This window comes from Phyllopteryx taeniolatus, chromosome 9 (assembly GCF_024500385.1).
Source record: "Phyllopteryx taeniolatus isolate TA_2022b chromosome 9, UOR_Ptae_1.2, whole genome shotgun sequence".
Lineage (NCBI taxonomy): Eukaryota > Metazoa > Chordata > Actinopteri > Syngnathiformes > Syngnathidae > Phyllopteryx > Phyllopteryx taeniolatus.
In genome coordinates this window covers 18,978,734-19,002,296 of record NC_084510.1, presented here as the reverse complement: position 1 = coordinate 19,002,296, position 23,563 = coordinate 18,978,734, and the positions used below count along the sequence as shown (strand labels likewise).

Below are 23,563 nucleotides of genomic sequence, written 5' to 3'. Positions count from 1 at the left end.
GGAGCCATCTGATTGAATGCTAAGCAATTTCTTTGATCTTCCAACAACGCCATGAGCTGATGATCATTGCCACATTTGTGGTCTCTGTGTCCATTATCGTGCCTTTCATCTATTGCCATATAACTGGGATTTGAGGTCACCCTAACAAGCACACCAAAGAACTGTGATGCTATTAAATGTTTTATTAGGCAGCAGAAAAAAGGAAAAATAGACATTTTTGTCTTTTTTGTATACCGGCCCCATGGGACACACAAGCATTCAACACATTACAAGGCATTGTACTGTCACCACAGTTGCAGCTAATAGGAATTAAATGGTGGAACAAATTAGGAGTGAGCACAAAAAGCCAACAAAAAAGACAACAACTTGGTGTGTGTGTGTGCACTCCTGGACCAGGCAAGAGGGCAATCACAAATCCTGTTAATAAGATGCGACACGCCCTTTATGTGTCTATACTCATTTTTGTGTAATTCGGTTGATGGTGAGAACTGCCTAAAACCAAAAATGGGGCTGGGGAAGAAAAACACTTGTTAGTTTATAGAGACATAAAACAGAATACTAATCTATTTTATGACTCTTTATCATTAACGTTAATTCTGCCTCTATCTTTGAAATCATGTGTTTGGTATGTCATCTGTACTACATACGTACACTATATGGGCAAAAATATTTGGACACCTGGCCATCACTTGCACAGTGTGTCTATGGAAATAGTTTTATTTCAGTATACTGAAACAATGATGATCTCATCTGAATTTTCTCACAAATTTACTTACCGTATTTTCACGGCCATAGGGCGCACCATATTAAAAGGTGCAGTCTCAGTTACAGGGCCTATTTCTGGATTTAGCACATACATAAGGCGTATTATTGGGCGCAGGCATGCTAGCGTTTTTTTTTTTTTTTTTAAGGCAGCGGGAGCAAAACTTGAGTTCAGTTGTACTTTATTGAAGTATTTCACTAACGTACTCACGTTATTTTTTGATCAATCCTCAACCACAAATCCATCAAAGTCCTCATCTTCTGTATCCGAAATGAACAGCTGGGCAAGTTCTCCATCAAACATGCCGGGTTCCCTCTTGTCATTGTCTGAGTCAGTCTCGTTGCCGGGGGGCTGTTCAGCAATGATGCCGGGATTTTCCTGCTTCCTCCACCTGCGAACCATGGATTCGTTGATCTTGAGTTCTCTCGCGGCTGCTCGATTCCCATGTTCCTCCGTGTAACTGATAGGTTGCAGTTTAAACTGTGCTTCGTAAGCGTGTCTCTTCGTAGGTGCCATTTTCGGGGGTCCTTAGCCAAACCGATGTTGTTTTGCACAATGCACATACCGGCGCGCCTTTAGCGTCCTCCTTCACACGCACCGTTCCCCCTTTAACGTCCGCATGCTGTCCTCAGTCACGTCCGCCTCTCCTAAGCAGCGTGTCGGCAGGAAATGCTCCCAGTCAGTCAAGCGGAGCGCTCATCAAAGTCACACAAAAACATTTACAGATTTTGGAACTCGGTGCACACATAAGGCGCGCCGCATTATAAGGCGCCCCTTCATTTTGGAAAAAATGTAAGATTTTTAAGTCCGCATTCTTTTTAGAAATGAAATAATAATAATTCTTGGACCAATTAAGTGACATTGGATGCTTTTCTGCAGCACACCTGATGATCTCTCACGGCATACGAATGCTCCATGCCACAGTAGTTAGGAATGGTCTATATGGTGTAATTACTTTGAGAGACAAAAAGTAATCTAGAACAGACTTTAATATGAGTTGAATCAGAGCCTGCACTCTGTTGGCAGCACCTTTCCAGTGCAGAACGCCAAAGTGATTTACAGCTACTGCAGCCACAACACACTGACCCAATAAGAACTATTGTGCTCCTCTACTAAATCTCATTTGGCACAGTGAGAAAAAGCACCTCTGAAGGATTAGACCTCGGTTTGACTTTAACTGTGAACTTCCATGAGTTGATGATGTGCCTCATTAAACTACATACGATCACCGTTGAGTGTCATGAGAGTAGATTTAGATGGAGCATCACGTATTTGGAAGATAAGGCAGGGCTTCGCATTGTTGTCTTAGTGTGTGAGTGTGCACTACTCTCTTGAGTGCATGTCTAAATGATTGAGGATGATTTCACGTTGCCCAATCTTCACATTGGAGCTGTTCCTGTTTTTAAAAGTTGCTTCTTTTCTAAGCCATCTGATGTCTCTGTGAAAATGTATCAACGAATATGAGTTCCTACTTAAATCTGTTTAGTTTTCAATATAATGTCTCGTTAAATTGGAAATTTGGTGTGTTGCAGCTTGTGTCCCAAACATGTTAGCCATGAAAGAGCCTCTCTAAAGCTATGATTCATATTCTGGCTTTATGTAGAGAATCCATCCATCCATTTTCTGTACTGCTTATCCTCACTAGGGTCGCGGGCGTGCTGGAGTCTATCCTAGCTATCTTCGGGCGAGAAGCAGGGTACTCACTCCACGCATGTTTATTTTTTTTCTGAATGAACTATAGGCTAATGCAAAAGCTTGTAAATACTGGCCATTTCTTTATCTTTCTTTCTTTCTAAAAATATCTGATCTTTTTCAGCTGATACCAGTCATGTATAATTACTGCTCATGCTTAAATGGTCGCTATGGCAACCAGCATCTTTGGCTTTAGTCCCACTTGGTGTGGTAACATTGTCAACCTAAGACTACTTTTGCGGTCAGATGTTAAACTAAACCTCTGTTGGGTTCATTTGCAGGCAGCAGTCAGTAGGGCCACCCTTATCCCAAAGCAAAGTGCAGCTGGTGGAAGTCAGCGATTCATGCATCAATAGATTAGCTGCTTCACAGTATGAGCTTTTGCAGTTCTATGCCAAAGCTCCGGCCCCTGCCTGCATGCAGCTGCACATTAGCAAACATTGGCAGTCTTCGTCTACAAGCAAAACTGCTGTGTGATGTGCAAACCGGTAAAAATAAAACAAATGTGTACAGCATGTGCCCATGTACCATTTTTGTCTTTTGAAACAGTTTGGCTCTTTTCTGTGCTGTTTGGTCGGTAAGCAGCAGGTAGACGCAGTGTGAAGAGGATTAAGAGCATTCAGCGAGCAGTCTTTGGTTTGATAGATACACACTTCCTTCTGGGAAATCTGGCTGGGACACATCAGAGGATCTGGGTGATTAAGATGACGGCATTCAAGCATAAGGCGTGGGCGCATAATGCTGGTTTGTTGCACCCCGATACGCACATTATGGTGACATCTTGAAATGGGTTTATCGGTGAATCAAAGCACTCTCCCAACATACAGTACACTTACTTCCACATTATATTTTTTCCTGCAGGGTGCATGTCAGAGAGGAAAGATTGACAAAAGCACAGAGACGTTGCAGGGTGATGGTTCTCACGGTGCATAGCCTTCTCCATCTTAATGATATCCTGTGTATAAATACACAGACGCGATGCCAATTATTACTGACCCCACACCCTGCTCGCTATAGAACATCAACCCCTTCACAGGACCAAGTGGAAGAAGAGCTTCCCTCTATATACAGTAGTATAAAATACAGTCTATCAAACAGCAAATATTTAATAAACAACGGTGGCCGTTAGAGCGTCAGCCTCACATTTCTGAGGACCGGGGTTCAATCCCCGGCCCCGCCTGTGTGGAGTTTGCATGTTCTCCCCGTGCCTGCGTGGGTTTTCTCCGGGCACTGCGGTTTCCTCCCACATCCCAAAAACATGCCTGAATTGGAGACTCTAAATTGCCCGTAGGCGTGAATGTGAGTGCGAATGGTTGTTTGTTTGTATGTGCCCTGCGGTTGGCTGGCAACCAGTTCAGGGTGTACCCCGCCTCCTGCCCGATGATAGCTGGGATAGGCTCCAGCACGCCCGCGACCCTAGTGAGGAGAAGCGGTTCAGAAAATGGATGGATGGATGTGTGTGTATATATATATCTATATATAACAAAAGGTTGGAATATTCCCAGAGATGTGGGGCACACACAAGCCTAATTATTGGCCTCCTGCTACTGTGAAATGAGATCTGTGGCACAGGGAAACGACATCTTGTGTCCTCTTGCTGCTGTGACTCTAACTTTGCCAGGTATTAATTTAATAAAGCGTGTCTTATTGTGCTTGAAGGTTGCAGTGGTGTACAAATGCACTGCATTGTGAGTGTGCACGTGTGTGTGTGTGTGTGTGTGTGTGTGTGTGTGTGAAGAAAGATTAAAAAAAGGAACAGGGAGGCAGGCTGCGCCTTGGGATGTGATCAGGACAATCCGACCACTTTTAAGGATTAGCAGAATTTGGAGGTGCTTGGTCCCCAAACCGCTCGGGTACAATTTTCTGCTCTGAACACAAGACCGGCCTGCAGCCCCTTCAGGCAGTTGCTCAAGCGGGACCGGTACAAAAGGGAAGATGATGAGGGTTTAGAAATAGGCCATCCCAGAAGAGGGAACTTGGAAGTGGTCTACTTTAGATTCTCTATCGCTAATAAAGCTGTAATTAGTAATGTGTCAATGAGTGTTACTTTGCTCGTCTTTAAAAGGACTTTTCTGTATTTATAATGGATTTTAGACACATTTCTTCTCTTTGCATGGCACGGGTTCTGAATTCTATAGAAAGCAGAGCAATATATTGACTTTTATGTCATTCAGTGTATTATATAGTTATCTAAATATTTATACACTAGCCTCAATATTTGAACCTCTCAAAAGGTATTTCGAAGCCTCTTCCCCAAGGTGGTGCTCTTGAAGCAACTAAAGTGTAGACGAAGAAAAACTCATAAGTGATAAAGGAATACATTGACCTTAAGAACTGTCTTACAAAAAGTAAGCAGGCGATGATATAGTCAATGATATGTTCTGGTTTAAGGAATTAAAAACGTAATGTATTTTTTAGTTAAAACATGTTTTATTTTATTTTTTAATTATTATTTTTTTTTTTTACATTTACAGTATAACATTCAGGGCTCTATTTACATAGACTTTGCAACGTGCCCCAGAGCGCAAATTGTGGCGTATCTTGATTTTTGTGCAAACGTAAGACTCTGCGTGTGTTTGCCAATTTGCCACACCGGCCTGTGCCAAGATGGGCATACCGATGCAACTAGGATGTGTGCTTTCATATCTGCGCAGCGCACGTGACAATCTGGTGACTAAACTTATGCCTGCTTCGACCACGTCTAACTTTTGGCGCACCTAGTCTAACACGATTTTGGTGAATTTGTTGAATTTGGATTTTGGTGAACATCCACAGGCCTGGAGGTCCGCATGGACGTGGTGGATAACAGACGTATTCCGTTCCTAAATATGTGAAAAGTGGAAAACGACCCCTCTGAGTCATTGTAGAAAGCAATTCATTGAAGGCAATATTATCCTCATTATTGTATTTTTTAAGTCATCCCACGTATTGGCCTGCACACAACTGCAGTATAGGGGTCGGCGGTAGTGGTGGGGATATAGATCAATGAGGTCCACAGAGAATTTTAGTCGCCAGCGGTTTTTCACAAGCTAGTTTGCCTTTTGCAAAGTTTTGTTGATGTTGGTTGTGTAGTTTTTGCCAAATCTTACAACGTAACAAGCTTGCTGGCTAATAACTACAGTCAAAACAATACCTCTGGCGTATCTAGCGTGGCACTCATGTTAATGTGGTCTTAAATATTATGCTGATACTGTAGTGGGAGTTACATTATAATTCGCAGCACTTGTAGCTGGATATCAGCCTCATAAAATGTGATTAGCATTGGAATCATCTCTGGAGGGTCTTCTTTGATGTTGCTGAGACTGCGTAGCGTAAGCCCCACCACCCCGAGCGCACCACCAAAACACTGTACTCTGGTCCTGCTTTGCTCTCATTTCCTTCTGTCTCTCTTTGTCTGGGCCTCAGGGTGGCTTGATTGATGAACGCACAGATAGACTCAAGACAAGGAGAAACGCTTTGGAAGCGTATTGTGTGTTCGTGTTTTCATGTACGATGTACAGTAGTTGTTGTCTAGCAGTGTCTTTGGATTGCACCCTTGCCAGCAAGCGCTTAAAGTCATTATGCGGCAAAGCAGGCCCGTGCATCATTATACATTTAACCAGTTGATGTCTACTGAGAGTATAATGTATAATGTAGAATTATTTGGATGGAGTGAGGATGCAGTGTAGCAGAGTTGGAATGAATGAATGAAAAGAGGGAAAAAAGGATGGAGTTTGAGGTAATTTATTTCATTCTACTGAAGCCTTAAGATAGCCTTAAGATGTTGTTGACTTTCACGCATACGTGTTCTTCTTTTTAAAATGATCTCTTACAGAACTACGTTAGAACAGAATTTACCCTAATTACCTCTGCAAAGCATACATCTTTATTTTTATGATGGGTACATAAATTAAAGGGGCATATAATGGGAAATTGACTTTTTAGATGTCTGTATACAAATAGGGCGGCACGGTAGTCGACTGGTTAGCATGTCCGCCTCACAGTTCTGACGACCCGGGTTCAAACCCCGGCCTCGCCTTTGTGGAGTTTGCATGTTCTCCCCGTGCCTGCGTGGGTTTTCTCCGGGCACTCTGGTTTCCTCCCACAACCCCAAAACATGTGTGGTAGGTTGATTAAAGACTCTAAATTGCCCGTAGGTGTGAATGTGAGTGTGAATGGTGCGATTGGCTGGCGACCAGTTCAGGGTGTACCCCGCCTCTCGCCCAAAGATAGCTGGGATAGGCTCCAGCACCCCAGCGACCCTAGTGAGGATAAGCGGTACAGAAAATGGATGGATGGATGTATACAAATTAGTTGGGTCTCTGGAGTACTTGTCCACCCATCAATTGTAAAATTACACAACTTCTTTAGTTAGCTGCCTTTATGTGTCTGTGGGCAAGCCTTTCAGAATGTTGCTAGATTGTGACATCACAGGTTTGCCAATTTACATAAAGGCACACCCACAATAAGTTTCTGCGCCCGTGACCTGACAGCCTGGCTGGGCAAAGATCCACCGATTTCTTTCTATGTAAGCGACGATTGGACGACCCAGTCAAATGCTAAGCAGACATGCAGTGTTGTTGGATGCACAGAATCGTGTCAGTTAATTGTATCAGCAGCATTGGCTTCTGAGGACCAGCATATTTATATATTTGATTGTTCCGCAAAGATGTTGGGTGTCTGTGTTTGCTGATTTGTCAGCTGCATGCACCTTACGCATGGATCCACATGCTAAATGTAATTCAGCGGCTTGGTGATTAACTAATACCTCTGCGAGTGAAAAGCCAATCATAATTTTTGGGGCTCAGATAAAAAATAAAAAATCGGATTCAGGATCGTCAAGGTAAGTATTTTTAATTAAAAAAAAATATAAATTAGCATAGGGAAGTTTGTTCAAAAACCTTCGAATTATACTCAAGCGGTTGATAACTTAAATAATGCTAACTGTCCTTTCCATCTTCTATTGAGGATAATCAGAGAAATTATCATTTGCATAATAATTTGGAATGCAGTGTATAGAGTATCTGTCAAAACTAATCAAGTTGCAAAAAATTGTTCATGTGTCTTATCAAATTTGATCCAGTAGGAATGCTTGAGCTGGTTTAAACTACTTTAGATTCTCCTGTAGATTATTGCTGCTTAATTATTTGTCGGAGTAGACCCATGCTTAAACCGTAGCGGAGGTGTTCACTTTCCTCTGCTCTTGTATTACTATAACCTGAGTAATTAAACATAATAAATATGACCTGGAAATTTAAAACATACCAAAAAAAGAGCAAATATTCACATCCTCATCGTTTGTGTTTTGTTTTCCAGGAAAGACCAGCACCTGCTATCGTCTGTGAACTGCTGGTACCTGGTGCTGAACCAGACCAGACGGGAAAGTCGCGACCACGCCACCCTCAGTGACATCTACACCAACAATGTCATTCTGCGCTTGGCCCAGATCAGCGAGGACGTCATCCGCCTCTTCAAGAAGGTCAGTGGGAGCTTCATTCGTTTGCGGTTCAGCCCCACATTTCACTCTGAGAATAAAATCGAATAATACTATTATTAATCCCACAAAGGGGAGATTCAAGGTGCTCATCGTATGGTGCCTTCGTAACGTTATATTTGTACAAGATTCAATTTCCAACATTTACAGATGAGTCAGTATAGGCTTTTTAACTAAATACTGTACACCCTGTGCTATATCTGAAGCGGCGATAACATCCATGTAGTCACTTTGTTTGGCTTCCTTGATTGACATGTTGGTGTTCACTTGGGATGCAGATATTTCCATTAATTATTTAGTTGAAAATACATTAAGAATTCTGTCGATTGTGTGTAGACGATGATTGATCAAACAATTTTGGCAAAATGAAGTGGACTACTCGGGTGTAGCAATCAGAGGTGCTGTTGTTTCAGTCCCAACTCGTTTGTTGTCTAAAGAGAGGTATATCAAGTGTGGTGTACTCGATCGACAACTGCGATTCTCCTCCGCCAAACTACGTCTGGTGTAGTACAAAGACTGACACAAAAGGGGCAGTATGTTGCCGTAGGGCATCCAGTTAGCTTGAAAATACAAAGAAGAAGAATCAGTAGTAGTAGAAGAAGATGAAATAGAAGAAACTTAGCTGACCATTATCTTATGTGGTGACTGCATTGTGTTTCCAAACTCTTCTGATTTTTTTTGGGGATTTTTTTTTAGAGAATGGTTCGTGAGACATGTTATACAAACACACAACCAGTTGCTATTATGGTCTAGCAGCAGTGCAAGCTTCAAGTCGCTTCCTAATTGGCTATTCTTCCATTGCATATCGCAATCAGGGAGTCCGTGCCTCTGCAAAACTCTGTGTTGAATGGGAAAAGCTTGCTTGATCTTGATTTTCAGTGTGAGTACAGACCGTGAAAGCGGGGCCTCACAATCTTTCTGACCGGCGAATTATGGCCAAAAGCTTCAACTTTGGTTTAAAATGTTTGCAAAAACACACATGAAGTCTCCCAAACACGTGAAGAAATGTGTTTTCGTCCGATGAATACAGGAATTTGCACTTTTTGTCCATAATTCCAAAAGGTTTGTTTGGAGCATACATCACTGGTCAAAAAAATAAATTAAGAAATACAAAAAAACCCAACAAAAAAAACATATCTGCAGTGAAGCATGGTGGTGGCAGCATTATGCTGTGGGGCACTGCTCTTCAGCTGGAACAGTGCCTTTGTCAAGGTGGAGGGAATTATGAACAGTTCCAAATACCAATCAGTGTTACCACAAAACATTCATGCTTCTGCTACAAAGAAGAAAAATGTCAAGAAAAGCTGACTAGAACAGCTAAAATGTATTTGAAGTTAATCAGAGGCACTTTAAATGGTAGCAGTTGTGGGGTGACTCCCATTTAACATGAGTTTGAATGTGCCTGAATACAGCCACGTCATCTCAATTAAAAGAGGGTGTGCACACTTGTGCAACTATATCATCTCAATTTTTTATTTATATTTCCCCTCTTTAAGACTTCCCCCCCCCCCCCCCCCCAATGGAGTTGTAAAGGTTATGGGTCAAAAACGTAGCTTTTGGATGGGGGTGTAGACTTTGTACATCAACGGTACATAAGGATTTACGAAAGATTTATCATTTGTGATTGTCAGCCCCAACCAGAGGAAAAATCACACTTAACACACCCTACACTACAGGATAATCTTTCATAGACAGCCAAACATCGGAACGAGGAGAATGCAAGGGAAGGAAAATGGTTAAATTATCAGTATGTGTGTAGTCTGCTTAAAGAACATCATGACGTGGAATGTTGATGTTCATCTACTGTACGTTATGGCAGCCTAAAGCAACATTTGCATCGAAACAGTCAAAGAGATTCTCCTATCCCCTAAAAAGGGGATTGATTAATCAATCGTTAAATTGTTAATTATTCCCATAGCATATCAAGCAAATGTAATGTACTGTAAATGCCCATCCCTAGTGTTCACTATGGGCTTTGCAGTGGAGAAATGAGACTAATGTGTGGTGTGGTGAGGTTTGATTATGAAATACTGATGTGGTAGTTTAGTAGAACTCCTCTGTATCACTTCAACATTGTATTGTGTATTTTTGGATCTCATTATATTGTGCCCGTGTGTCTTGTGTAATGAGTTGTAGATTGAGTCTGTAGAAGCAGTAACACGCTGAAAATGGGGGCCAGACACCCCTGCGCAAATATTTTGTCGCTTCTAATGAGTGTTAGCAGCATTTAGTCAGCACATAGCAGGAATGACTGTGGTCTTATCCAAACATCAGAACCATCTTCCTGTAGGTGTCCTTGTTTGTGTGTGTGCCAGCACGAACAAATGGAAATCCTTCATTTGAAAAACAACTCCACTTCATAAAACAAGTCAAAGGAGAATCATTCCTTCATTTCCCCTTTGGCATGGGTGGGATGTGTCTATAACCTGGCCAGTCTACACAATGCATAAATTGAAACCAAGTACCCCAGAGATTGGGAGGGCTCTTTTTGGAAGGCTGCTCGACCCCGCCCCTCAATACACTGGGAAGTGTTAGTGAGGTGTTAGCTATGAAGTGATGAACTGGCGTATCCAAAGTACCATGCTTATACTCAAGTTTTAATTGACTTATTTATATACAGTAATCCCCATTATTTGTGGGAGAATGGAGACCCAGCCCTACCACGAAAAAGAAAACAAAATGCAAATGATTGATGCTCACCCCAATATAGCCTATACTGATCATTTAAAGTGTAAATATACCACAAACTATGATCTGACACATTTGATCATTTACAAACATCTTACAACATTGCTGTATTGTATCCTTAAAAATAAATGGCAGTAACAGCTAAGCACATTTAGTATGGTATACGTACATGCCAACAATTCTCTCAACTTTAAAATGGTACTGTAATGAAGAGTGGGTTAAAATTGCGTTATGATGATGAATAAGCGGTATAAGCCAATGAAGGAGGAAGCTATGACTGGCATCTTTGCGTATTAAAGAAACAAAAAATATGCAAAGATATCGTACTGCACGCAGTGAAACACTCCAAGACTATGTAATTTACCTTGTCGGGTGGCACCATGTTTTAGCAACTTGATGCACAATGTGGATGCATTTCTGTTGCATTACAAAGAAGGAGGATCGCTCTAAAATGATTCCAGCTCTTACAGTGTGTTGCATCACAATTGTTCATTGCCTGCTTGAACTCACCCTGCCCCCCTGAGCCTCTGCAGTCTGCAGTACATGTTGCAGTCTGTCTCACTTCAGAGCCACTGATGCACACTGATGCCATTCACCAGCTGCCCGAGCCCTTATGGGACTTTAACAATTTATTACATCGAGTTTGACGCTTGTTTGAGTGGGACTTAATGCCTGTATGTCTGCAAAAACAAATGAATCCCGGCTTTATCCCCCCCCCCCCCCTCCACTTTCTCAACACTAGGGTAAATTCACTTGTTTCCCCCCCATGTTTCTCTTTTTTTGTGTGCTTCACACATTACATACAAATGAACAATTCCACAAATCTGACAGATCCCACTGGATTATACTCACTCATTGCATCCCTACAGCTCTTGTATGGGACTTCATTAGATTGTACAGGTGTACTGAATAAAAGAATATCTGACAGAAAATTATACTTAGCAGTGGTACCTATCCTAGATGGACAACACATTGTCATTGCAAATCCCACAACTATATGCTTACTGTAAGAGGTGGGTAGAGTAGCCAAATATTGTACTAATAATAGGAAAAAGAAAAAAAGTAGTCCTCCAAATAATTACTGGACTCAGAGTTAGAAAGTACTCAGTGAAAAAACTACTAAGTAACATTTTGGATATATAGTAAATTGTGTTCAGAGTAGTTTTAATGAAGCATACTCTTTACTTTACTCAGTAACTAGTGAGTAACTTCAGATTTTTTGTTTAAATCAGAGCATGAATGTCAAATAAAATACAAATAACCAAATAAAATATGACTGCAAATTCAGATATTGCTGAACAATATCACTTCATCTAAAACAATAAATATTTTTTTAATTAAATAAAATCTTTGTAAAATAACAAATTAGGGCAAATTCCGCTCCAAAAATGGTCTCATACTGTATTGTTTCTACTTGCTAAACAGCACAATACTGCAGGCTCACCAGGCAGATTACAAAAACAGGAACAAGGCTGCAGTGGATATTAAAAGTATACACACCCCTATTCAAATGCCAGGTTTTTGTGTTGTAAAATAATTTTGACCAAGATAAATCATTTTAAAACTTTTTCCATCATTAATGTGACCAAGAATTTGTACAACTCAACTGATTTATTTTTTATATCTTTTTGAGATGGGAGGTGAAAATGAACAACTGAAATAAACTTGAAAGTGATTGACTTGGACTTGACGTTTAACTTGCTGCCTTCTTGACCAAGTCACCATTGCAAAAGAGATGTTCTGTTTTAATTGATCCTTTACCTGGTTAAATAAAGTTTAAATAAAATATATATATATATATATATATATATATATATATATATATATATATATATATATATCTGGTTGCACAAGGATTTACTCCATCTAATTACTGACTTGTAGCTTTGTTCAGAAGTAACAGATCACATTCAAACTCATGTTCAATTTGAGTCTTTACACACCTGCCACCATTTAAATTCATAAGTGGAACTTATCAACTAAAATGACTGAATGAAGAAGCTGTGTTTTTTTTTGGACCAGACTTAATGATAAAGTGTATGTGTGTGTGTGGGGGGTAAACAGTAAAAGCATCTACAACCTACCACAAGGTGTTTTCTCAAGTTAGAAGTGGGTTGAAATATCCAAGTTTTAGCAGTGACAAAACTAAGCTGCATGTTAAAGCTGCTGTTTTTCGTAATCTGTAATGTAAACACAAGTTGTGCACGGCTGTCACGACTCACTTTGATTGGCCCGCGAAGTCCAATAGAAGACTTGTGTGCGGATGTGTGACTCGTGTCATTTGATTGATTGAATTTGAGTCAAACATCACTGTGTTAATCACGGTGGACTGGAGCAACAGCACCCGATGCGGAAGTCGAAAACGAAGGTCTAAGTGTCTACCCACACAATTATTAATAAATGAAAGTAGCGAGCGGTATCTAGTTTATTGTAACGGAGTAAAAGTACTGTTTCTTCTTAACATAAATATTTGAGTAAAAGTAAAGAGTATGCTTCATTAAAACTACTCTGAACACAATTTACTATATATCCAAAATGTTACTTGAGTAAATTTAACAGAGTAAATGTAGCGCGTAACTATCCACCTCTGCTTACTGTATATGTTTATTTTGGGATTTTGAAGTTAAAATATATTCAACAGTGTCACCTTTTAAGCACAACCTGAGGTTTTGTTGTACTGTTGTCTTTCAGAGCAAGGACATCGGGATCCAGATGCACGAGGAGCTGGTGAAGGTGACCAATGAACTCTACACTGTAAGTACAACACTGATCTCTTAAATTATCACGGCTTTTATCATGTCCTTTCATTCTTTTCTGTTCTTGGTTTCTCACCTTTTGTTTTTTCAATAGCTTTTTGGTTGTTAATTCTGACCTAAAAAAAAAAAAAAAAAAAAAAAAAAAAAAATATATATATATATATATATATATTTAAGCGCACTGAACCTTCATGTCTCACTTTCAATCTTTTTAAAAAAGTGCACAAGTCATTGTGTGTATTCATTGAACAGTTTTGAAAATAATTATGTATAAAATGGGATGAGTGATGAAATGGCGCAGTATTTTCCCAGCTGAAATGTGTTGCTTTAGATTCACAGTTTGTCTATGTGGATTATTACTCAAAGGTGTCATTGTGTCATATTGTGCATCATTTTGTTTTTATCTGCAAAATGCAGCTGCATTGGGAGCTTGTGAGAGAGAAAAAAAGGATTACGCAAAGTGCATCTCTTTTTCCTTGTGAATGCACTTTTATTTTAGTCCTCCCTGCTGGTTTGTTGTCTCACATGCTGCATCTTCTTTTCTTAACTCTTGTCATAAAAATCCTTTCATGTGTGCTGGTATTTCGTTTAGTTAGTTTGTTTGTTTTTTTATGAGCCTTTTCCGCAAACCACATACTGTTTCATATTTTGATCCGTCACCTAAGAAGGTTGACACAAAATTATCAGAACACCTGTCATATAGATACCATCCAGCATCGTGAAGTGCTCCAATAGGGACTGTTATTGAGTTCAGTGAGCTCTTGACATTTGACCATTGTTGAACAGGAATGAGGAATATTTCATTTTATAGTAAAATTGTATGTTAATTAGCAAATAAAACTACGTAACGTATCTGTGATACGAATGTAAAAATACATTTTCCACTGTTAAAGGGAAAGTTTGCAAGATTTAAATGTAGACTCAATTCGCTACTCCCTCCCACCTCTAGGGTCCCTGACCAACTACTCACGTATATGAGACCTGCACTGTAAACAAGCCAAAGTCACAGCTGCTATGTCACTTATTTGTGATGGAATGTTACTATAACACTAACTGTTATCCGTTTGAAGTTTCTGGGGGGAATATATGCTCAATTAAAAATCAAAAAGAGGTGATAGACGTACCTGTCCATCAGAAATGTTGCTAATTCCATGGCGGTTCTTAATCCTGTCCTCTTAAAGGCAGCTCCTATGTTCACCCTCGTTTTGTTTTGGGTCTGTCCAATTCCTTCTTTTTAACTTTTGTTGCTAACCGTAAGTGGATATTCCGCCATAGTTTAGCAAAGCTCCTCAAGCCCAACGTAACAGGTCAGCGCCAAGCCGTGTGCATGTGCTCGCGAGTGCACGAGAATGATAAGCACCTTGTCAGTCAAGCCTTATGTCTCTGATTGGTTGTTTTGCCTCGAGCACAGTAGTTTCTTAAAAATCAAATTAGAGGTACAAGATATGGCCAGAAAGGGCAGATTTTTTTCACAGATCATTTTACTAATGTACTACTGACAGATTATACTGACGGTTCAACAAAAGTGAAACTAATTTGTTTTTTAATTGCAAACTCTTTAATATTAAAAAGCAAAAACATAAAAATAAAACACTGGCTCTAAGATGTTATACAAAGGTGACTTGTGTCACATATGCCTCTTCATTGTACTCATTAAAAAAAAAAAATAGTTCTCATATAAGTCTAAAACTAAATGTCTACCGCTCTACCATAAAAACAATAAAGCACTCATAGCAAGTGATGACCATTATAGTGACAATGGAATCTGGCGCTAAAGAAAAAGCATCATGCATGATGGCAGTCTGAAATCTGGGAGCGTAATTCCAAATGTCATGACCTCAGGGGCATTGGACTTCGGCAATTCTACTATATAAGTGCAGTCCATTTACCATTTACCATTTGTAGGAAGGTATTTTTATAGGAGTTGAACTCATTTGTTCCAGTTTGGACCCATTTTAGTATTTTCTTTTCTTCATAAAGAGCCAAATCAATATAGTAGTAATTCTGTAACACATGGTGATTTTTTTTTTCAAACAGTTTTCATTGGCAGCCAAGAAAACTGTGAAATCCCCGGCTCCTGAGCCAGATATGGAAAGCCGTGAGCTAAAAACATATTTTCAGTCTGCCAAGCCTTGAAATGAGGAAAGTGTGCAAAGGCTTTAAGGTCTCCTGTTGATGTTTTCAGCAACATGACTCAGAAAGATGCAACAATTCTCTGCTTCAACCCGTGTTAATTTCCGGTTACGCAGACTTAATATCCCCAGTGAGATCAATAAAGCTGATCTTATCTTTGTGATGGACCACCTGCTGTCTGTTAGCTATTCCCTTGTTTTTCTTATTAATAGCAACACTGATTTATAAACTCTCAGCTAGAGAGGGCAGTTACCTTCATTGCCTCAGTCTGTCATTCATGCGTTTGTTGACGTTTTCTATTCACCTGCAGCAGTGGTCTGGACTTTTAAAACCTAATACATGCAAATGTTATGTCATAAAACATAATGGTACAGTACTTGGGTTTAAGGACACATTAGTTACACTTGCACAAACTAATGATCCATCCGTCCATCTATCCATTTTCTTGACGCTTATCTTCATTAGGGTAGTGGGTGAACTCAAGCCTATCCCAGCTGACTTTACAATATACAGTATACACCCTGGACTGGTCGTCAGTCAAACAACCATTCACACTCATATTCACACTCATTTACAATTTAAAATATTCCATTAACCTAACATGCATGGTTTTGGAATGTGGGATGAAGTGGGAGTGCACGAAGAAAACCCGCGCAAGCACGGGTAGGACATGACATGAAAACTACATACAGGAAGGCCAGAGCCGAAATTCCAACCCCAAACCTCAGAACTGTGAGGCAGACATGCTACTGTAGTTCCACTGTGCTGCTTCTAATGAGATCAATACAATAAATTTTGCCTTTTACGGAGAAATAAAAATGTTTTGAGGTACAGTGGTACCTTGACTTACGAGTTTTACATGTAATGAACTGACGCTTGGTAGAATTTATTACTTTGTGTTGCAAGCCAAAATTGTTTTTTACGAGTGGGCTTCAGATAGGCTGCCGCTTGAGTGACATAAAAATAATGGAGAGACTGTGGTCGCCCGTGCACTTTCAGCCATTTATTCAACAGGGCAAACAGTCAAACACACAATTACAATGTGTGTGTGTGTGTGTGTGTGAGAGAGAGAGAGAGAGAGAGAGAGAGAGACGTTGGCTTAATTGTACTTTATATATTGCAATACTGTCATGGCATACTTTTTATTCATATAATATTCCTAAGGTTTTGTGCCCCTGAAATTCAATGCTTCCCTGTATTGCTGATAATTTTTCTATTGGTGGAGTTTGTTCACATGACATGTTTGAATGAATTCATATTTCTTTCTTGTTCTTCTGGTGGAAACAGCTTTGGTTGTAAGTTAACGGTTCTAACTTTCAGTTTGAATTTAACTTAGTAAATGTATATAAGATTTAAATATTTCAAAATATATTTCAAACTATATTTCAAAGTTTTGCTTAGCTATGTCTGTTTAGCTTAGCTAGCCACAGTGCTGTGTTAGCTAATACTAATGTAAACATAACAGATTTTATATAAGTAGCATATTGTAATAATGTAATTTCATGTTTATTTCCACTTTCACAAAATCTACAAGGAGTACAAAGTTCAACTTTATTCCTTTGTCCAATGATTCATTAAAAACTTGGTCTTTTGGGGGAGCTGGAACGGATTACTGGCATTTCAATTCATTTCAATGGGGAAATTGATGTGCTATATACAGAACAAATTAAACTAAATTCAAGGTACCACTGTATTCATTTAACAATATGTTTGCACCCCATCAAGTATTTTTGAAAATTATTATTATTATTTTTTTTTCTTCTATACATTTTCCTCAGATAGTTATCTCCCAGCTTGTTGTCCATCTGTTGTTGCCGTGGTTCCCCCCTTCCTGGAGCGTGGTGGTCTTTAGTGTAGCGGCACACAATGACGAGACTAAATAGTTTCTTCAAAGAAAACGTTGGAAAATATTGCTATCACAGGCTTTGACCCAAAGGCAGTTCTTATGGCGATGAAAGGACTTGTAGTGCCTAAGTGCACATTATTTAGTGGATCACAGGAAACTTGCAGGAGGAAACAAATCACTGTTTATGTAGACTGTCCAACATCCTGGGGTGTTGAAAAAAAAAAATAATGCTTTCAGGACATTTAAAGATGCCACTCACATCTGGATGACACTTTACAAGAGTGAGGAAGAAGCAGATGGTTATACTTAACAAGGACATAGGGTACTTTTTAGGCCCTCTGTCACTACAAACCTGTTGTCACCTTGCTGAAGTACTATTAAAGTATCTCAATAGTCAGTGGGATAGGTAAGAGGGAAAAAAAGCACATTGAGGAGGGGGATGCGAGGATGGCTTGGAAATATGACTTCCTTTATTCTGTTGAGAGATTCCATGTGTGGTGACATGTGTTACTGCCATAACTTTTGCCCTGATTGATCGACCAGGCCACCATGAAAGAGCAAAACAACCTTTGGAAAGAACTGAAGAATTTGGAATATGACATCGCTCGGTGGCTCGTTTGGTTCTATAAATCATCGATTAGTGTAACTAGGCTGTTTTAAAAGTGCCTTTGCACTCCAGTGGAGTAGGACTGCAACATTCCATTTTCAAGTCAAACCTCCCAAACATTGAAAACAGACTCACCAGCCCTCCCAACCACGCCCACCACACCCCCACCCCCACACACATTTTGGGAAATTTTAAAACATTTTAAATTTAGGAGAATGCCAGCGAGGTGAATACATCATAATGGTATAAGTGACAAAGTTGTCATTTTACACGGGAAAAAGATTATGACAATAGTGATTAAGAAAAAAAAAAAAAGATATAGTCATGAGATTAAGAGGAAAGGTTGTACTCTTTGTCACTGATGGTGTAGTGGTACACTCGCCTGACTTTGGTGTGGGCAGCGTGGCTTCAGTTCCCACTCAGTGACGGTGTGAATGTGAGTGCGAATGTACCCTGTGACTGACTGGCGACCAGTTCAGGGTGTAGTCCGCCTTTCGCCCGAAGTCAGCTGGGATAGGCTCCGGCGTCCCACGACCCTAACCAGGATAAGCAGTGTTGAAAATGGATGGATGGATGGATGGTTGTACTCTTTGAATATTTCATTTCAAAATCATTTGAGTTTGCGTTTCTAGAGTGCACATTCGGTACGCTCTGCGTGGTACAATATTCCCTTTTGGATCATGTTTTTTTTTTTTTTTTTTTGGGCTTTCACTTGGGCTATGCACTCGGGGCAAGTTAAATAAAACAAACCATGGCTTTTATGCGGTTGTTGGCTTCTCCCAAATTATTCTACTGATCGATTCATTTTCTGTACCGCACTAATACAGTATTTTGTTTACCTCTTCCAATTAAAATAAAAGCACAAAACTGTCTTTTAAATACGGGATATGAACTGTGAGTATTTTCATGTTCATAACCACGGAGATGAGGCTGTGGGCCTCCTTACTATCCCTAATCAAGTGGCCACCCCTTACAGACGCAAACAGTTCGCTATTTGAAGTCACGACGAAAAGGGGGGGAAGAGGGCAATGTTGTGCTGATGTAGTTTGCGTGACGATGTTAGTGCTTCACTTTGTCGTTGATAAACAGTATAATGTGCTTGTAAAAGTACTTTCTTTTGTACATTTTTCAAGATTCGGAGCTTAAAGAGACATTTACTTTTTCTCCCCAGTATGCACAATTGATTCCACTGATCTGTCGAATGTCAGACTGCTTCTTTCTTTCAATTTTAGATTTTTGTAACAATGTATACCAACCGGAAAACCGTGAACACTAACCTGTGATATGAATTGAACTGTTGATTTTATGAACTGTTAAACTCCTACTACCACTTTCCAATGAAAAGCATACAAAGTATTTAAAAATTTGGGAGTTGTCTTTTTGTCCTAAACATGATTTAAAAAAAAAAATATTTAAAAACTAAAGTCAAGATTTGGAAATGCATACTTTTCATTGGATAGCAACAAATAATAGTAACATTACATTACATTACATACTTCGGCAGGCAGTGGCCTATATTTCTTCTGCTCCAGCTTCCCCAGAAGCCTGGTAATTAGATTTAGAATCTTTATTGTCATTGCACAGTTTACAATGAAATTGGGCTAGTGTATTGAGTCTGTCCAATGAGATGATGAGATGAGCATGATGATGACAGCCATTGTTGAACTTTGGCGTCGCTCCTCCCACAGGTAATGAAGACGTACCACATGTACCACACGGAGAGCATCAGCGCCGAAAGCAAGCTGAAGGACGCAGAGAAACAGGAGGAAAAGCAGTTCAGCAAGTCGGGAGATCTCAACGTGAACCTCCTGCGGCACGAAGACCGCCAGTCCCGACGCAGCTCTGTGCGGAAGATCGAGAAGATGAAAGAGAAGGTGAGCATCTCCAGGATATCTTAATACTGCAAAGGATGATGTCGGTAGAGTTGTTCACTTGCATAGAGCTTAAAGAGGAAGTTTTTCTGTTGAGATTTGAATGTAGCTTCAATTCACTGATCCCCTCACAGGTGTGGTTTATCAAAGATGCTGATTAGACATAATGATAATTGCACAGGTGTGCCTTCGGTTGTCCACAATAAAACAAATACTAACATGAAACAAAACAAATAAATGAAACAAAATAAAACCAATAGTTTAACTGCACATTATAGACTCGCCATTTATTGTGGGCAACCTAAGGCACACCTGTGCAATAATCATTCTGTCTAATCAGCATCCTGGTATGACACACCTGTGAGGTGGATGGATTATTTGGGTGTTCAAGTGCTCACGAACAAACACACAGATTTGTTAACAATGAGAGAAATTGGCCTTTTGTGTACATAGAAAAAGTCTGAAAATGCAAAAAAAAAAGCAAAAAACAAGTGTTTATAATTTTGTTCAGTGTAGATGAGCTAAAAAATTGTGTTAAATACTAATTAATTCTCATGTTATTTGTCATGAGTTAAACTTAAATTATTTCACCAACTAAAATAAATGAAATGTTTGAAAATCATTTAAAATATCTGTCAACTAGTTAATTTAAAAAAATAAATAATTTACTCCGATTTTAACATTTATTCATGTAAGTATAATCTATTTAAACAAATAGCAAAGCAGAGCAAAGCAAATGTATTTATATAGCACATTTCATACACAAGGTAACTCAATGGGCTTTACATGATTAAAAGCATTTAAAAACAAAGAAAAAAACAGCTTATAAACATTTAAAACAAAGAGAAAAAAATAAAATAAAAAAATACTATTAAAACAGCATGCAAGAAAATATGATTTAAAAGTGGAAAATAAAAAAATGTTCATTCTACTAAACTTTGCAATACAATCAATTAACCAATTATTTAATCAGATAAATTAGTTACAAACATTCATTTGTTTAACCAATTTTAGGGAAATGGTTAATGCAACAAATATCACAGGACTCTATATCATTTACATTTTTGGACGGTCGAATTAAACAAAGGAGTGGGCTTTGGGCCTTAGTGTACTGTATTTGCCGCGCAGGCCATAATATGCACACCGCTGCTTTAGTGGCATTTGCTTGTTCCTCTGTATTAACTGTCGACAGGAAGTCAAAACAAATAAGCAAAACCCACAGAGATTAAGCATAACCTCCATCCATTTTCTGAGCCGCTTCTCCTCACTAGGGTCGCGGGCGTGCTGGAGCCTAATATATATACATATATATAGACACACACACACACACACATATATATGATGAATACCAATAAACTGCAGCAAACTAAGCTAGTGCAGTGAAAAACTCTGAGGAGACTGCAGAACTCTAGACTAAAAGCAAAGCTCAGCTCGCATTCTACTGCTGCAGAGTACTGTTACTTTCAATAGTTTTCACTCAGGGGCTTCCTCTGGAATTTCCTCATGCAAATGAAATTCCCTTTATATATCAGGTGCAGGAAATCAAAAGGCTCAGAAGATGACAGTGTTTCTGATTTATATGGGATGGCGCTTGCTTGGGAATTGAGCACTTTTTATGAAGCAGTGCAGCAAGGAACATTCCACCCCTCTAGTCCCCCGTTTCTAAACTATTGATGTTGTCTCTGCCTCACACTTTGAGGTGGAAATAGCCTACCTACCAAGGCAGACCGCAAATAGCGAAACTCTGCATAATTGACACCCATTATACTTTAATGATTATTATTTTATTTTTAAACCAAAAGAAATATATATTTAATTAGTGTGGCTAATTGGCTTGCTTCCCATCCATAAAAGAAAAAGAAAATTGAATTTTTTTTTGAAGAAATGAAAAAATATATTTTTTCATGTAAAACTAATAATGATGAAAATAAATCTGCAAATAGGTGAATCTGCAGGTGCCAAACCGCGAGTAAGCGGTGGTCGACTAAACTGCTTTTAAATGATTATTATTATTTTATTTTTAAAGCAAAAGAAATATATATTTAATTAGTGTGGCTAATTGGCTTGCTTCCCACCCATAAAAGAAAAATAAAATTGAATTTTTTTTTGAAGAAATGAAAAAATATATTTTTTCATGTAAAACTAATAATAATGAAAATAAATCTGCAAATAGGTGAATCTGCAGGTGCCAAACCGCGAGTAAGCGGTGGTCGACTAAACTGCTTTTAAATTATTATTATTATTTTATTTATAAACCAAAAGAAATATATATTTAATTAGTGTGGCTAATTGGCTTGCTTCCCACCCATAAAAGAAAAATAAAATTGAATTTTTTTTTGAAGAAATGAAAAAATATATTTTTTCATGTAAAACTAATAATAATGAAAATAAATCTGCAAATAGGTGAATCTGCAGGTGCCAAACCGCGAGTAAGCGGTGGTCGACTAAACTGCTTTTAAATTTTAGCCCCAGTCATGTAGCAAACGTTTGTTTGGTATTTGTAGGGGCATAATTTGTGCTGCATCTCTTGTATTGGCTCTCATTAGATGCGTTATCCCCGCTGACTGTACCAGCTGTTAAAGTCGCAACCTTTTTTGTCAGCATTGTGCAGTCTCCTGAGTGCTGAGAAATACATTCATGACTAAATACGAGCCTGCCTGCACCGCTTAACACATGACTAATGTAGATGCAGCTTCCCTGGAGTGTTTCCAAACTTCCCGCTGCCATCCCTGCCTCTCGGAGTGTCCCAGAACTGCAGCTGCCTCAGTGCACACACACACACAGACACACACACACACACATTTGCTTGATTTACCCGCAGTGATGTGTTTTTCCCTTCATCTGTTCTCTCTCTCTACTCTAGAGGCAAGCCAAGTACTCAGAGAATAAGCTGAAATGCACCAAAGCGCGCAATGACTATTTGTTGAACCTGGCTGCAACGAACGCTGTGGTGGCCAAATATTACATCCATGATGTCGCTGATATGATAGACGTAAGTATGCGACATGTTTGTTTATGTGGCTCAGCTGAGATTTGACGTGTGGATTTCACTGTCTGTCTCACGCGCAACTTGGCCAGGTTGCATTTTCTTGTCCTTACCCTTAGTGTTCGACACAAATTCTTAATCATACTCTTTAACGCCTTGTGTGGAATTACGTGAATGAATGCATTTACGACACACCATTGCCTTAAGCTCAGTGGCCACAACATTAGGAACACAGGCATAATTCCTGTACAGCCTTTCCCAAATTTAGTCCAGCAAGTGTAAACACTGTTGAGGGTATTGACGTGCTAACTTAATCAGACTTGGTAGACTGACTCTATTTGCTTTTTCTTAGTCTGTATGGTTGAAATCACTGGATGGATAATCTTTTTCTGTCTGATCGTTACAGTTGCAGTGTCGTATTCAGCACATGCATTGATCCACCCATTTTCTGTGCCACTTGTCCTCATTATGGACTATCCCAGCTGACTTCTAGCGATTGGCGGGTACACCCTTAACTGGTCACCAGTCAATCACAGGGCACATACTTTATATAGATCAGTGTTTCTCAACCTTTGTTGCGCCAATGCACATATTTTACATCAAAAAGCTCACAGCACACCACCGAACGAAAATGTCACTAAAAATATATTTAGTGGTACTAATGATGACCTTGTCTCAATGACTTCACAACAGGTGGATACACGGGTTATGTACAGTGGTGCCTTGAGATACAAGTTTAATTTGTTCT

General features: G+C 39.3%; 1 protein-coding gene across 3 annotated transcripts in view; it reads left to right on the top strand.

Moving 5' to 3' along the window:
* Window positions 1–23,563, top strand: part of srgap3 (SLIT-ROBO Rho GTPase activating protein 3) — a 79,373-nt gene that overhangs the window by 27,761 nt on the left and 28,049 nt on the right. For all 3 annotated transcript variants that reach the window (XM_061785400.1, XM_061785399.1, XM_061785401.1), the window contains exons 3-6: window positions 7,751–7,913; window positions 13,308–13,370; window positions 19,647–19,832; window positions 22,693–22,821. In XM_061785400.1, the coding sequence (XP_061641384.1) occupies window positions 7,751–7,913; window positions 13,308–13,370; window positions 19,647–19,832; window positions 22,693–22,821 (541 nt within the window). The remainder of the gene's footprint in view (window positions 1–7,750; window positions 7,914–13,307; window positions 13,371–19,646; window positions 19,833–22,692; window positions 22,822–23,563) is intronic.